The sequence below is a fragment of the Artemia sp. Qi Xiang Cuo genome, chromosome 3 (genome assembly GCF_049724085.1).
Source record: "Artemia sp. Qi Xiang Cuo chromosome 3, ASM4972408v1, whole genome shotgun sequence".
Taxonomy (NCBI): domain Eukaryota; kingdom Metazoa; phylum Arthropoda; class Branchiopoda; order Anostraca; family Artemiidae; genus Artemia; species Artemia sp. Qi Xiang Cuo.
Window position 1 is genome coordinate 36,831,284 of NC_142796.1, and position 15,765 is coordinate 36,847,048.

Sequence of the window (15,765 nt, forward strand, 5' to 3'; positions counted from 1 at the left end):
AAAACAGGGGAAGGATTGATATAGGTCTATAATGTTCGATATCTAGTTTAGACCCACCTTTATGGAGAGGGATAACTTTTGCCCTTTTAAGCGCATCGGGGAATACCCCAGTTTCCAGGGAAAGATTGATTATGTGGACAAGACATGGTATTAAATAACACATCACTGATTTAAAAGCCTTCAAATGAATTCCATCTGTCCCTGCTGAATTCGATTTGATTGTTTTCACAACCTTCAGAATTTCATTTCGAGTACACGGTTGAAATTCAATTTCATTTCTAATTCCTCTTTCATCCAAAATTTCGTCCCCCAAAGAATCATTATTAAAATTCACTATCCCTTCCGCCTGCACATTTTGACCAATACTTGAGAAGAACTCAGCAAATTTATTAGTAATAATCGTTTCATCACTCACTGCTTCTCCTTAAATCAGCAGCGAATTGGGTGGAGATTCTTTCTTCTTTCCCAATAGGTGATTTATAACCTTCCAAGTTCCTCTCGCATTATCCTTATTTAAACTCAGTTGGTTAGCAAAATGTTCTTTTTTAGCTTTCCTTCTCATTGAGTTCACTTTATTGCGTATTATTTTAAACTCTTCCAATTTCTTGACACACCTACTATTTAAATAATCTCCATACACTTGATTTCTTAAATCTGACGCTTCAAGAATTTCTGTAGTTATCCAAGGCTTCCTGGGTTGATCCTTATGCGGTTTCACAAATTTAACTGGGCAAGTCTTGTCATAAATTGGCTGTATGATCCCCATCATGCAATCAAATGCCCCAGAAGCGTCATCTTTTATCTCCAAAATCTCGCTAAGATCAGTGCTGCTTAACTCATCACCAAACCTCTGTAAGTTCTTTTTTTTAACGATCGAGTCTTCACTTTTTTTCTTTCATTTCTTTTTATGCGAACACAAAGTACCGTTCCGAGAACTAGAAAATGGTCAGAACAAGGGTACAGAACCACATCAGCATAACCACGATCCAGATACTTCGAACCAACAAAAATATTGTCAATGAGAGTAGCTGAATGACTCGTAACCCGTGTTGGAATATTAGCTAGGGGAAAAAGATCATTAGCGACCATCAAATTAAAAAAATCAAGATTCACTCCATTCAGCGATAGCAGATCAAAGTTAAAATCACCCATACAAATAAAATCTAAACCTGTCCGAGACACCGCACGCGTAAGTTGATCAAATCCATGCTCAAAATCTTCCCAGCTTGCGCTCGGTGGCTTATACACAATACTAATCAAAAATTTACTACTACCCAAATTTAAATCAATACTAAAACTTTCAAACTTACCCTCTATCCAAACATCAATATCATTTCTTACATGGTAAGTCAATAACTTTGAAATCAAACACGCAAGTCCCCCTCTGTGTAGTGACGTCCGGTTTTTAGCCTCCAAATTATAATCTGGAAAAGAATACAGCGAGAAAGAGTGTTCCTGACTAAAAAAACTTTCAGATATACCAATAAAACTAATTTTTCCTTGAGAATCAGAAAGAAATTGCAACACATCTTCATAACCAGTAGTGAGGTGACAATTCCAGGCACATAAACGTAACGAATCGACTTCCCCGGGGTCTAACTTCGATCTTTGGACATAAGTACTATTTTTTAACGGTTGAAATCTAACTTAGTTCATACACAGTTCAACATCTCTTGCTATTGGTGCCGATAAAACCTCTTCTAAACGAAAAGGTCGGCTCATTAAATCATCAAGTGAAGAACCAACGAAAGTAAATAAATAAACATATAACATATCTCTCTAAATAAAAAAAAAGAAAAAAAAGTAAGAAATAAAAAATAGCAGACAAAGACATTTTTTTTTGAAAATCATAATATAAATACTAAAGGCAAAAACGACACAACACGGATCCTTAAAAAGAAAAGGAAAAGAGATAATAAAATAAACGGGACACCAAAACAGTTTATGCGAATAATAATAATAAGAATGACCCACTCGCGAAAAAGAAAGAGAAAGAAAAAAGGCAACAAATTTGTACAGAGAAGAAAAAACGACAGAAAACAACACAAATACGAATTCAAACGCATTCAGCAAGGGATCTTATTTTCCGGGCAGACGGTTCACCAGGTAGCTTCACTAGTATGTTGCCCCGGTCGGTCCATACATTTTTAACACCAAAGCGATCCCTTGCGGCATTTAGCAGGTCGCGACGTCGCTTTGTAAGGGATTCCGACACAAAGATTCCAGACCCAGCTAGTTTAGACTTCTGTAAGAACACTTTTCGAGCAAATTCTTTACTAACAAATCGCACTAAAACTGGGGCAACTTTGTCACTGGTGGTATGAGGCCCATTCATTCTAAACCGGAAAACACTTGATAATTCACCAGAAGATATACCAGTAACACCCATCCGTGTCGAAAGGACACTGAGCATAGTCGTTTTAAGGTCAACTCCGGGCTTTTGCTTCAGACCGTTGAAAACAAGACAGTCCAACATATTTTCTTGATCAATATCGTCTAGCTTGACTTAGATTTTTTAAATTCGATTCTCCAGATTACGGGTTTGCATTCTATACATTTTCAACTCACGCTCGATACGGTCTAATATGGGGTTGAGCTCTAGTGACACAGACTTATATAACTCGCTAATTATAGTCTCAGCTGTATCTTTAAGACCAGATTTCGCATTCGAGCAACACTTGGCAGAAACCTGACGAGTTATCTCTGTAACTATAGATTCCCTAGTTTTCACTAGCTCCTGTTCTGTAGCGGAAATTCGTGCAAATAAAGCAGACTGTGAACCAGGCAGTACGGCAGCTTGATCCGGTACTTTTAGTGCCGCAAACGCTTTTGAAATAGACCTGTAAATCTCAGGAAAACGCTCAAGTTCCTCAAAAGCGTGTTTCACATTCTTTGCAGTTTTAGTAGAAGCCTCTTGAATATTATCCTTGTACGATACAAGATTATTCTCAGAAACAATTTGCTCGTTATGATCCCCGTAACAAAAGATCAAATAGTTAGTTCACTTTCCATTATTTTTCGTAATCATCAGAATTTTTACAGGTCACAATGGATAGCCTGCAAATTTCGCCTGTGCAAGATCAAATTGCTTGAAAGACGTCATGATTAGTGTGAAATAGAAAAACCAAAATTAAAAATGAAAAACCAAAATGAGACTTATCTTGTAGTGGGCAGGCCCATGGATGGCGTTGGCAATCACCGCTCTTGCAGGGTGGCCCAGTGGACCGTGGAGGCCTGCGACGTTTTTTTTTCCACCGTTTTCTTACATCCAAAACAGCATAGCATCCAATTATTAACAAAATAACTAAGCCACAGCAAGTCCTTTTTCTTTTTGAACACACCCAATCTAAATTTTGAGGTAGCCATTTTGTTCAACGTAGTTGAAAGTTTTGAAAATTAGGTCTTTGAGGGTGACGAACCCCCCTCCCCCCACAGCCCTCAGGGCAAGGGTTGTAAGTTATGCCCTGGAGGCATATAAGGTTTCTTATAGAAAGTGTTATCGTATAAACTTCGAAAAGGGCTCATTTGATTGGAAATTGAAATGGCTAGTGCCCTTATTAGTAGTCGAAAATGATTGGAAGGCAACTAACACCCCTTCCACGCCCACCATTTATCCAAACACATCCAATCAAAATTTGAGATGAGCCATTTTGTTCAACATAGTTGAAAGTTCTGGAAATTATGTATTTAAGGATGACGAACCCCCCAGAGTCCCCAGGGCAAAGGTTGTAAGTTATGCCCTGGGGGCATATAAGGTTTTAATGATAGTTGTCATAAAAACTTCAAATGGGGCTCATTCAACTGGAAATTGAGAGGGCTAGTGCCCTTTTTAATAGTTGAAAGGATTGGATGGTAACTAACCCCCCTCTCATGCCCACCATTCCCCCAAACACATCCAATCAAAATTTTCAGATAGCCATTTTGTTCAACGTAGTTGAAAGTTCTGTCAACAATGCCTGTGAAGATGGCAACCCCCCCCCCTCCAATCCTCCGTGCAAAGATTTTACTTTATCCCCTTGGTACATATAAGTCTTTTATAGAAAGCGTTATTGTTTTAACTTCAAAAAGGCTTATATTATGGGGAATTGAAGGGGCTTTTGTACCTGTTAATAGTTGTAAGTGTTTGGAGGGTAACTAACCCCCCCTCACGCCCATCATTCCCCCAAACACATCCAATCAAAATTTTCAGATAGCCATTTTGTTCAACGTAGTAGAAAGTTCTGGAAATTAGGTCTTAGAGGATGACAACCACCCTCACAGCCCTTAGGGTAAGAGTTGTAATTTATGCCCTGGGGGCATATAAGGTGTTCATAAGAAGTGTTGTCGTAGAAACTCAAAAAGGGCTCATTAGATTGGAAATCGAAAGGCCTAGTGCCCTTTTTAATAGTCGAAAGTGATTGGAAGGCTTGACATTTTTATAGTAAAGATCGATGTGGGTATAATGTATTATTTTCTTGTTGTTGTTGGTCTTTAGACCAGGGCCCTTTGTATCTAAGGAGTTGTCGTAGGAACTTCGAAAAGGGCTCATTCAATTGAAAATAGAAAGGGCTGATACCCTTTTTAATAATCAAAAGTGATTGGAGGGAAACTAAACCCCCTCCCAAGCCCACACTCACATTTGACTTTATGTATAAAAACTAAATGTTGCCGTACGATAAAATCAAAATACACTGTGTTAATGCTAATTCCCAATAAGGCATCTCAGCAGTATCCCAAGAATAACTGAGGGTATTATGTTCAAACTTTTAGGGCTGCTTCTGCTCTTAAAATTTAACTAAATCAAAATAGCGTAAGTGTATCCAAGCTATCAAAGAAAGTAAACAGATTTTTTTTGCGAATGGTATCAAGTTTTTCATTTCAGGTCAACTAGCGGAGGTATGAAACTAAATTAAACATTACTATTTGTGTCCAAATTTTTAAGAGGGTGTACGTTGTTAAAAATAAACAATATAAAACGAACAGAAATTAATTAAAAAAACTTTCCGCAAAATAAGTTTTTCAAAGAAAAGAAAAGAACCCCATTAAACAAAAAATAAGCAAAAATAAAATCAAATAATCTACCAAGCCTGAAACTATCACAAATCTGCATCGATAAATAAATTAAACACAAAAGGAACAGAAATTACAATAAATAACCGAGTCAAACTAAAAAAACGAGCAGAAATTAACATAAGTTGGGCTCAAAACCCCTATGCTTTCCCAAGGCCAGAAAATAATTTGCACTTTACTGAAAAAATACAAATGAATGTGCCTTGTCACATAAATGTCATATGCTGATATTTAGTTATCATAATGTTAATATTATTTGATTTATTAAAGTTATAAAAGTAAAAACATTTATATTTTTTCAGTAAAGTGCAAATTTTGTTCTGGCCTTGGGAAGGCATAGGGGTTTTGCGCCCAACTTATGTTAATTTCTGCTTGTTTTGAGTTTGACTCGGTTAATTATTGAAATTTCTGTTCGTTTTGGGTTTCATTTATTTATCGATGCTGATTTGGGGTAGTTTTACGCTTGGTAGATTATTTGATTTTACTTTTGCTCATTTTTTGTTTAATGGAGTTATTTACTTTTCTTTGAAAAACTTATTTTTTAGAAAAAGTTTTTTTTTAATTAATCACATTAAAAATCATGGTTCTTACCCCTCCCCTCAATAAATTTGAAATGATACTATTTGTTATGCAATGAAAATAACCATCTATGGAGCTTTTCCTGCCTGTTAGGAAGCAGCTCTAGTTCACAAGAGCAAGTTTAAGATAACAGATTTGATTATTATTTTAGAGTTGCCCTATCTTCTGCAGTAAATTGGATGGCAGTGCTTATTAAAGCAAAAATTAATTGTATGATCTCCTAACATTTGATAAGCAAATGCTTGGAAATAATAAAGACTGGTGGCTTGTCTATTATGAGTTGTAAAAAAGTGTTATCATATATTGTTTCTTGTCTATAGATGCCTTTTTGTTATGAATAGAAAATAATCTTGATAATTATTTTGAATTGTTATTATTATATTTTAGAGAAATTTACTATTATGTTTAGTATATTTTAACCTTCTTGGCTATTATTTTTATTATGTATTGTTATTAGAAAAATTGATTTCATTATTCTTTTAAAAAAGTTATAATTTTATTAAGAATTTTATTATTCCTGAATGGAACAATAATGTAAATATTCTTATTCTCAGTGCAAAACTAAACTAGGCCGAAGCAGCAGAATGACTTGGTGAACAAACGAGATAAGTTGCGGATACAAGGAGGGAAAAGTAAGGTTTTGTAATCCCTGATGTGGTAGATTGTTGTAAATTGTTGGTGAGCCAACACAAAAGTGAACTTGATCATTAATCAGTGCAAAAGCAAGAAGTAAGTGAAGTGTAGGCTGCTGACTGATTTATGGGCATATTGTCTTTTCTTTTAACTAGAAGACTATTGAATATTCCAACAAATTTTCAAGGTTTAAGCAACTTCTGATTGAGTTGATGGTAAGTTATCCATGCTAGTTCTGTTCCATCTCTTTTTTCTATCTTCCTTTGTTTTAAGGGTAATTTCAATGTAGTAGATTATTTTCAGTTTTCTTTACCTATGACATATTGAGATAAGTATAAACGGCTGTTTCTGGAGTACCATGTATGGATAAACTACTTATTTTCTTCCTTTTTTTCTAGCAACGGTTGATACTTCAAACAAAACTGGAAGCTCAAAGAAGCTAATACAGCGTAAGTTTTTCTTTTATTTTGAGAATACTTTCCATCAGAAGATATTCCTAATTTAAAACTAGACAACATCAATAAATTAGTCTTAGGGATTTAGTAAATAACTAGATATTATCTTGGATGAATTGGGAGAAGTGAACAAATATATGTACAAGAAAAACTATTTGTCAATGAAGAAACTGAAGATTGGAAAGATTTTTTTTTGTTGTTGTTGAAATATGAAGATTTTATAAACCTTTATCTTTGCAGAAACAGTAAACAAGCAGTTTTGAATGCAACAAATATCTTTGCATTTATTTCTTTCCAATATTTGTTCATAACTAATATTCAGAGATTTAACCCTGAATCTAGTTAAAGGGTACATACTTTACACTGCATTATGTTTATACAAATTTGTCAAATAATAAAAAAAAACATATTTCAAACTAGCAGGTTCGTATTTCTGGAACAGTTCCTTAATCTGATGACTAAATTTACTGTTAAAATTAGGAAAATGCCAAGTCCTCTGTGTTATTTGACCAATTTTTCAGGACAGAAGACCTAAGGTGACATATGCCCCCAGCCCCCTGGTTGCATCACTGTGGAAGGAGATTGGGAGCCTCAACTACCAACTCTTCTACATTGCACCCCTGAAAGATATATTTCTTATACATTTTGACAAGACAAGCCTTTTTATTTTTTGACATCTCTGTTTTTATGGAAGAAAAAGGTCATAAATAGTTCTACAATAAGATATTTTTGTTATAAAAACTGTTGTATATATTTCTGCGTTAAAAAGTGTCTAACTGAGGCTGCTTAGATCTTTTGACGTAAAATTCCTGCTCACAACCCTCCGCATATGCCCTACTCACCACTCCCCTCATTTTTCCTGCCTATACATTATCTAATTAACTGTTGTATTAACTGTCTATATTACCATTGTTGGGTCAATTTTTGACACTTAGGGGGCGGGGATTAGTTAGAATTCGTAAAAATTGGGGTTTTAGGTGGTAGTGCTATTTTCTTTTGCGCCATAAGATGTTTATTATTTTGATGCTGGGTGGTTACGTCTGGACTCGGAGTTTCAATATGCAATCAAAATAATAGGAATAAAAATTTGGAAATTTGGTCTCTTTACTTTATTTGCTGGTATTGGAAAAACACCTTCTCCTTAAACCCATTCGGCCATTTTTTCGTCCCTACATCAGACCCTGATTGAGTCCCCCACCAGTATTTTAAAGAAAATATCTGGACAAAAATGAATACAACTTGGGATTTAGTCGCAATGTGTATCAACAATGCAGTGTGTATCGACGGCTTTCAAACTTTCATTGCGACTGCTCTCCTCCCTAATTGGGATACGTTTTTTAGTCTCCATAAAGCTTTTATTTTTCCTTGGTCAGATTATGCTTTATCATACTCATTTAATCTCTTTTTTATACCATAATTCCTGAACCATCAGTGCTGGCAACAATAGTAGGGATGCTTCTAGGCATTTACCCCCCCCCCCTTCCCCCACCCGGCAATTACCTCATAGAAAATGCCCCCTCGCGGAAAATACCTCCCCCCTCCTGGGGAAGATAGCCCCTCCCCCCGGAAAATACCCTCCGTGGAAAATACCCCCTCCTTGGGAAACAAGGCTTTCCAAATTTGAGAATTTTATTTGAGCTTTATTTTTTAATTTCCGTAGGCGGAAGGAATTTTGGTACTTGTGTATTATGGCGCCACTCACTCAAGTTTAAGCTGTGTAAAACTCGAGAACACACCGTTTTTTTTTGTTAGTTACTTTGTTACTTTAGAAATAAATTTGGGCTATAGATTTACACATAAGGGGGGAGGAGGAGGTAAAGTATAGCGGGCTTGCATGCAAAATGTGTTTGGCACAATTATTCTGCGTATTAAACAGATAGGTAGATAAGTGTATTTGAAAGCCAAATATACGGCCATGAACACAGTAAAATAACATAAATGGAAGGCACAAATAACATAAACTTTGATGAGCGATCATCATAAAACATTTAAATGAAACTCTACATTAACCTAATAATAGTACTTAACAGTTGAAAAAAAAACACTTAAATGAAACATTACATTTACGCTGCGATTTTTTTTTTATTAAACAAAATTTCCAGATACCTCGCTATTCTTACGTAATTTTTTAGTAGCCATATACCTAGAGAGAATTGTTTTCTGAATTCATACTGTCCAAATATTTTACCCCCCCCCCCCTTATGCGCAAATATATAGCCCAAATTATGTTTCCGATATATTCTGTCACTTGTCTTTGTCTTGTGTCGCGGTAAGCTGAAAAAACTAACAAAGAAACCGGTTTGTTGTCGAGTTTTACACAGCGCAAACTTGAGTGAGTGGCCCATAATACACAAGTGCCAAAACTCCTTCCCCCTATGGAAATAATAAAAAAAAATTCAAATGAATATCAAATTTGGAAAGCCTTATTTTCCGGAGGGGGGCGTAAACTGCTCTCCTCCCTAATTGGGATACGTTTGGCAGGCTCCATGACGCCGGCCATCACTAGGGATAGCCCTCGGTTTTCAATCCTAGCCTTTTGGACAAGATGTGCCCCTTTTTGGGACAGGGCTTGTCTGTCTTTTTTCCTTTCTGGCGGTGCCTTCTTCAGTGTTGTCCGAACGCCCATTAGAGCTTTCCATGCTCCTTTGGAGAGCACCAGTTCCAGACTTCAGACCAGCTCTGATAGGTAGTTCTTAAGCCTGAGAGGAGAGGGGAAGGTTACCCACCAATCGCTGGTCCTTAGCAGCTGGCAGTACCCTACCCTCTGAAATGGTACTTGAGATAGAACACCCTTCTCCAACATTCGATTGCTTATATAGGGATTTCTTCTTGCCTAGTGTTTGGCCTTTAGTACATCCAGATTGATTGTTTCTCCTGGGCATACTCTCGGTTTCTGATCAGACAAAACAAAACGTTCAAGTCCACAATCATGCCTTCTGGAGAAGGAGGGTTCGTGAATTTAATAAACAAATCACCATTAAAATCCGTATCCTTAGAATAAAATATCCTGCTAGACCTCAAGTCCTTGGGGCCCATCCCTGCAGTAGAGAATTGACACGAGAGCCCCCGAACATCAGCACTTGGTGGGTGCCTCGACAGAATCTCCCCCTTGTTACCTTAACCTCTCTGGTTTTCAAGCCAATGCATATTGATAACGTGCGAGATTATTTCCAAAATGATTGCATAGCCTCCTCATTGTCTTGAAAAGACTCGGCCCCAGCATTCTTTGGTGGCCTTGGGTACGGACACAACTAAGTTTTATCCAATGTATCCTTTCCTTTTGGAATCCGTCCAGAATCATATATCCCCCTCCCACCACCACAAAACAAAACGCCATTTACCATCAGTCTGTCTAAGATAAGTGACATATCCACAAGTACATCACCTCATGGACAGGCATTAGGCAGGGCGGCGAATGACTGGGCGGCAATCGAAATTAGTAGTGCCTGGCCCCTATTTTTGGATCCGTGAACAATGTGGAACCTTTAAACATGGTGCGCTATTCTCAGGGGCACCACGTGAAGGATTTTGCCACTGTCCCCAATTGTGCCACTGCCCACAACTATGCAACCAATAAAATGTATAAGACGCATTAACTTGTTTAATATAGAATGGCTTGTAATAGTTCATTGAACTGTTAATTTCTGCACAGTACTGGTATGCAAGAATGAAGCAGCCTTATAGACCATATTGATCTTATTATTCTGACTTTCAAACATAGAAGATTTTTATAGATCATGATTTGTTTGAGTATGTTGGTTTAACTGTTTTAGATAATATTCATTGTTAATCTGAATCCAAAACATGACAAAATTCTGTAGTTTATATCTTGAGTGGGCGTGGCATCAATGCTAATAAATATTATTTATTACCAATTTAAATAATTAATATTACCAATCTTGAAAGATTTAAAGTTTATTGTTTATCTTAAAAGCTTTGGGACTCTTGACCTAAAGCGGCCAAGTGTACAATACAGTATTCATCATTTTGACTGTCATAAGCGTATTTAAAGTATTTTTTTCTTTTTAGCATCCCTTTTTGCGTTTGCAAAGAAGATTGATACTCCTATTTCTAAGAATGATTCTGGAGAAGATAATGATATAACTGTATTAGATGTAAAAACAACCCAAGGAAAAAATGAAAACTCAACAAAGAAAACTCCAAGAAGACGAAATAGTAGTGGTGAAATACAGCCCAAAAAGATTAAACTAGAAAAATCACAGAATGTAGTGTCAGATGATGAAGTGTCATCTAGTGACCAACCGCTTGAAAAGAACGAATTACCCTCCAACTTAGTAAATCCTTTAGACAAATTTATAAGACGCGAAACAAAAAATACTGATGAAGTTACAACATCAAACTCTGAAGATTTTTTATTAGTTGCTGAAGAACTTTCTCAGACTTTAGATATCCCTATTGGGTCCTTAGAAAATGACAATCCTGCTCTGACTACTGATTCTCTCAAACCACCCTCAATAACTGAAACGGTACAGAAAAAAAGTAATGACGTAGATGATAAGACTGAACTAGAATGCCGAACTCCAAAACGTGAGGGATCCTCCATAGAAGCACTGGATGTTAAAAATATGGATACACCAGAAGTTTCTACTTTTAGCAATGATCTTGATACAACCCAAAAATCTTCTAGAAAGGTTACACCAAAACAGCTACAAAGAGAAGCCGAAATTATTAAAAGAAGAGAGGAAAAAGAGCAAAAGAAATTGGTAAGTTTCCCTCCTAGAAACTATAGACACCCTAACATTATCGCTCGGTAGTTTGGAAGGTGTTATTTGACACTTATTGTGAAGCTTAAATATACAGACCACTCCTGAAACTAAGAAATTTTTCTGTCTTGCTTTTATGTGGTTTTCATTTAATTTTTTAGTAATGTCTTCCTCCCCCCTCCCCCCTACAGAGATAAATTGTAAAGTATAATATGCCACGGATTATGAATTAGGGAACTTGTGATATTAGAGATTTGTATGTCAAAAAGTGGATTAGACTATGAATTTTAGTAAAATGTGGAATTTTAATTGGTAATTAGGATGCCTTTGTTGCAAAACATCCTAGGAGGGGAGATTTCCTCTTACTAATCTGCAGTTTTGACTTCTCTTTCCTACTAAGTTTTTGAGGCTGAAATGAATACAAGTCCAAATAGTTCAGTTGATAGGTATTTAAAATGTAGATATGTAATTCTTAAATTTGTCAAAAAACAAAACAAAATAAACTTTGAGAAAAGTCCAAAATTACAGAAATTCCAACTGTTGTGTTCTTTTGGAATAAAACTATTCTAATTAGTAATAATCTGAAAACCTCCAAAAATTGTCAATGGAGCAATTGAAATACAATGAACCTCAAACTGTTACATGTCTTTATATTGCAATTTTGGTGAATTCCCCCTTAACCCTATGTATAAGAACTTAATATGGTATGATGGATAATCTTGTTTGTCAGTCTTACCTGAACTTTTGTCAAGTTAAGGCTCTTTTCAGTTTGGTCTTTAATTTTTTTTTTCTATTCAGGAGGATTTTGACCCTGATTTAGATTCGTGATTGTTTTCTTTTTTTTTTACATTTCGTTCACGACGGCTATTGGTTATACTGCCGAAATATTCACTTAATTTTATTTAATCATGATCTTTGGAAAAATTTCTTGTCCTGCTTGACCTGTTTTTCGTACAAAAAAATACCACTTTTTCAGTAGTATTCACTTAAAGAATAACAAGTTTTCCCATTAAAATTAAAGACTAAATACAAAGCTCAAAACGAGTAAAAATTAATGTTTAAAATATCAAAATTAAGGTGATGCGATATCTTGAAGGATCACCGTATTCCGTCGATTATGATTTTTTTTTAGTTTTTGTGACCAAACTGTTTAGAAGTGATTGGGTGGTCTTGCCCTGACTTGTAGAGCTTCGATGAGGGAGCTGAATAAACGACAGAAAAACTAAAATTCGACACCTAATTTCCGAGAAATGTCATAAAAATGTTTAACTTGTCACGCTTTCTGCCGAAGATAGAGGTATTCAGTTTATTGAAACTTACATCGTCCGATAATGTGAATTTTATGTTTTTAAATAAACAGAACAGAATTTTTCTTTTTGATTTTCGGAAAAGACTAGTTCCTAAAAATGTTCTAGCATACTTGCTAGGAAAATGCTAAAAATTAGTTCAAGGAAATATCATTTGAGCAGCTTGGCAGCTTTGGAAGTCCCCTGTGGTGGTACTTACCTTGATTGATAAATCTGCCGACAAAATGGACGTAAGGTTATATTGTCTTTTCAGTCGAATTTCATAGTTAAACCAAATATTCCCAATAGCGCTCGATGATGGCGAGTCTCCTGGGAGAATTCTCTCATTTTTCTTTTAGACGGTCAGCCGAGGCTGAGGCTCTCAAAAAATACTTTAAGGCACCGCATCCTCTGAAAGCAAATTAAAATGAAAATGGATGATGAAACGAAACATAAGACGGGCAAACAATAGGGCGAATAAAGACATGAAACCTAAAATGGAGTAGATTTTACAGTAGACAATGAAGCCAACCTTAAACATACAGAAATCACTGAATTAATGACTGAAACCTATAACAGAACACAAATGGTAGGATTAGTTATGGTAAGAATAGCGATGGAAGGAGTTGTGGTGGAAGTAATTATAGTATGAGTATCAATGATATTTGCAGCAGAAGTAGTAGTAGCTATTTATAGAGTGGATGTGATAGCAGCACTGGTTGTAGGAACGGTCAGCGTCAGAGTAAAGCAAATAGCTCGACCTCAAATGAAGAAAACCTGGGAAATGACCTCAGAAGCCATCTAAAAAATGCACTTGAAGAAACAACCGGAGCAAAGGGGCAGAAATGAGAACCTATTCATCTAACATACCTTTCAGGACCCCCCCCTCCTCCTAAGACTGTCTAATAGACAAGTCGTAGATCTTCGATATGCAGTAGGAACGATGGCAATATCGATCAAGCGAAAATACGTTAAGTAGTGTTCACATGCATGTCTAGCTAGAATCTCAAGTCTAAACACGTTTCTGGCCAGAAAACAATGTCTAGGAAACTACCGTTCCCATGAAGAATTCAGTGCTTAGCTAAAATTACAATTTTAGCTTCAAATAGATTACAGTTGTTATTTCTAGCCAATCAAGAGAGCTTATGCTGGTAAAACTTTTCAAAATTGTAACCCGTGTTTTTGCTGTCACAAGGAAATAGATGAGACAAGCCAAACAACTGCCTTAGTGTGCTTCACTATTATGTCTGGTGTTGCATATTTGCCTAAATTAAAAAAATAAACAATTAATGTGAAAACAAAAATTCAATTCCAGTTTAAAAATGTAAACATAGATGATGAAAATAGTGGAACTTGACGCATTCTGATTGGCTGTAATCGAAACTCATAGACTTTGAGTTCTATATTCTAGAACTGAGTGCTTAGCTGTAACTTGTCTAGCCAAGCACCAAATTTTACTCGTGAACAGCAGTTGTCCATTGAGCAGCAGTTGAACAGCATTGATTTCTGGCCAGATACAAGTCTAGACATGGAATTCTAGCTAGTCACGCATTTGAACGCCGCCTTTAGTGTCACCAGAACAGCCCATGCGGGGCAGGGGCGCAATTTTCTATGGGGCAGGGCGGGAGGTAACTGCCCCCTCCAGACCCAAGTTTGCCCCCCCCCCAGCTGAACTTTAGTCTCTTCAAATAATATTGTCAAGACTAAGATAAGCTTCCATAATTCAAGTATCCAGAGAAACAGGTCAATTTTCTTTAGTATATATTTGCCTCTGTGGAAATATATTGATCATTTTTCAGTTTTCACTGTCATTTTCACTTAATTTGGGAAAATTGGCTTCATCTTTGTCCCCCCCCCCCCGAGGATTTTGATGAAATTGCGCCACTGATGCGGGGGGCCTCCAAAGGCATGGGTACATTTTGTTTTTACTCTATTGTATTTCAAATAGTTAAAACGTATTGATTTCGGTGACTGAGCTGCAATTTAACAGTTGAACTACCTCAATTCCAAATGACTGTGTAATGTGTTTATAAGGAGCTTGAAAAAGGGATAGTTCTCATAAAACCAATAAATATTCAAATAAAACGTTTAGTTGATTCAAATTTGATAACTTTTTTCATACAGTCAACAGTTTCAGTATTACGAGGCCTTCATTTTTAGGAAAAGGAGCTTCAGAAGGCCAACGAAAAGGCTGAAAAGGAGAAAATGAGAAAGGAGAAGCAAGAGGAGAAAGAAAAGCAAAAACAAGCTGAAATTGAGTAAGTTATTGCTTGGGCAGCTGGGCCCAGGCGAGAGAAACATATTATAAGCAGTGTATAGGGTATTAGACAAAAAACGAAATTGAAAGAGAAACACCCCCTCCCCCTCCCCAGAGCCATTGCTGGCGAAGAGGGTAACAAATCGACTTTAAGTTACCGGGTATTTTACAGGGAAAAATTCCTGGACTGTCACCTAACTTAAGCACCAATCCGTTGTGCTAACGGAGGGTCTAGGGTAAGAAAAATATAGATTATATTTTTAAATAATATGCCGTATGTCATTTCTGTGCTCTAGAAGGGGCCGGGGATTGCCTCTAGATTTGTTTAAGCCCCTGTTACTGTTTTGAAGAAACAGGTTGATATGCAGGAAATTTGTGCATCAGTAACTTATGTTCTTAAATATTTAGTATTTTTATTGGAATTTTGAGCTCTAGTGATCTTTATAATTAACAAAAGGTATTGCATCAGAGTAAGGAGACAATTCTTAGTTATTTTATCATACAAACCACATATTTTGTTTTATTGAACTATGTTTGTTGTATTGTATACACATAAATAATAGATATATCTTGAGTATTTTATAGGGTAAGCTAGATGTAGATGGAATTTTTAAATACAAGCTTTGAGTCATTCCTATGCATGTTTAGTAAATGTCCCTAAGATTAATCTGAACCCGTCAATAAAATTTAGAAAGCGTGACCTAAAAGTATAAATTTGTCCCAAGTTGGGCACACTTATGCCCTGAATAATAGGAATTATATTCTGCAATCAGTGCATGTAC

At 36.2% G+C, this 15,765-nt stretch overlaps 1 protein-coding gene across 1 annotated transcript in view; it reads left to right on the top strand.

The window, feature by feature from the left end:
• The window catches only part of LOC148954061 (uncharacterized), a 148,072-nt gene that overhangs the window by 23,453 nt on the left and 108,854 nt on the right, over window positions 1-15,765 (top strand). The window contains exons 2-4 of the mRNA XM_089085776.1: window positions 6,660-6,710; window positions 10,746-11,440; window positions 14,887-14,984. Of these exons, the coding sequence (XP_088941902.1) occupies window positions 6,660-6,710; window positions 10,746-11,440; window positions 14,887-14,984 (844 nt within the window). The remainder of the gene's footprint in view (window positions 1-6,659; window positions 6,711-10,745; window positions 11,441-14,886; window positions 14,985-15,765) is intronic.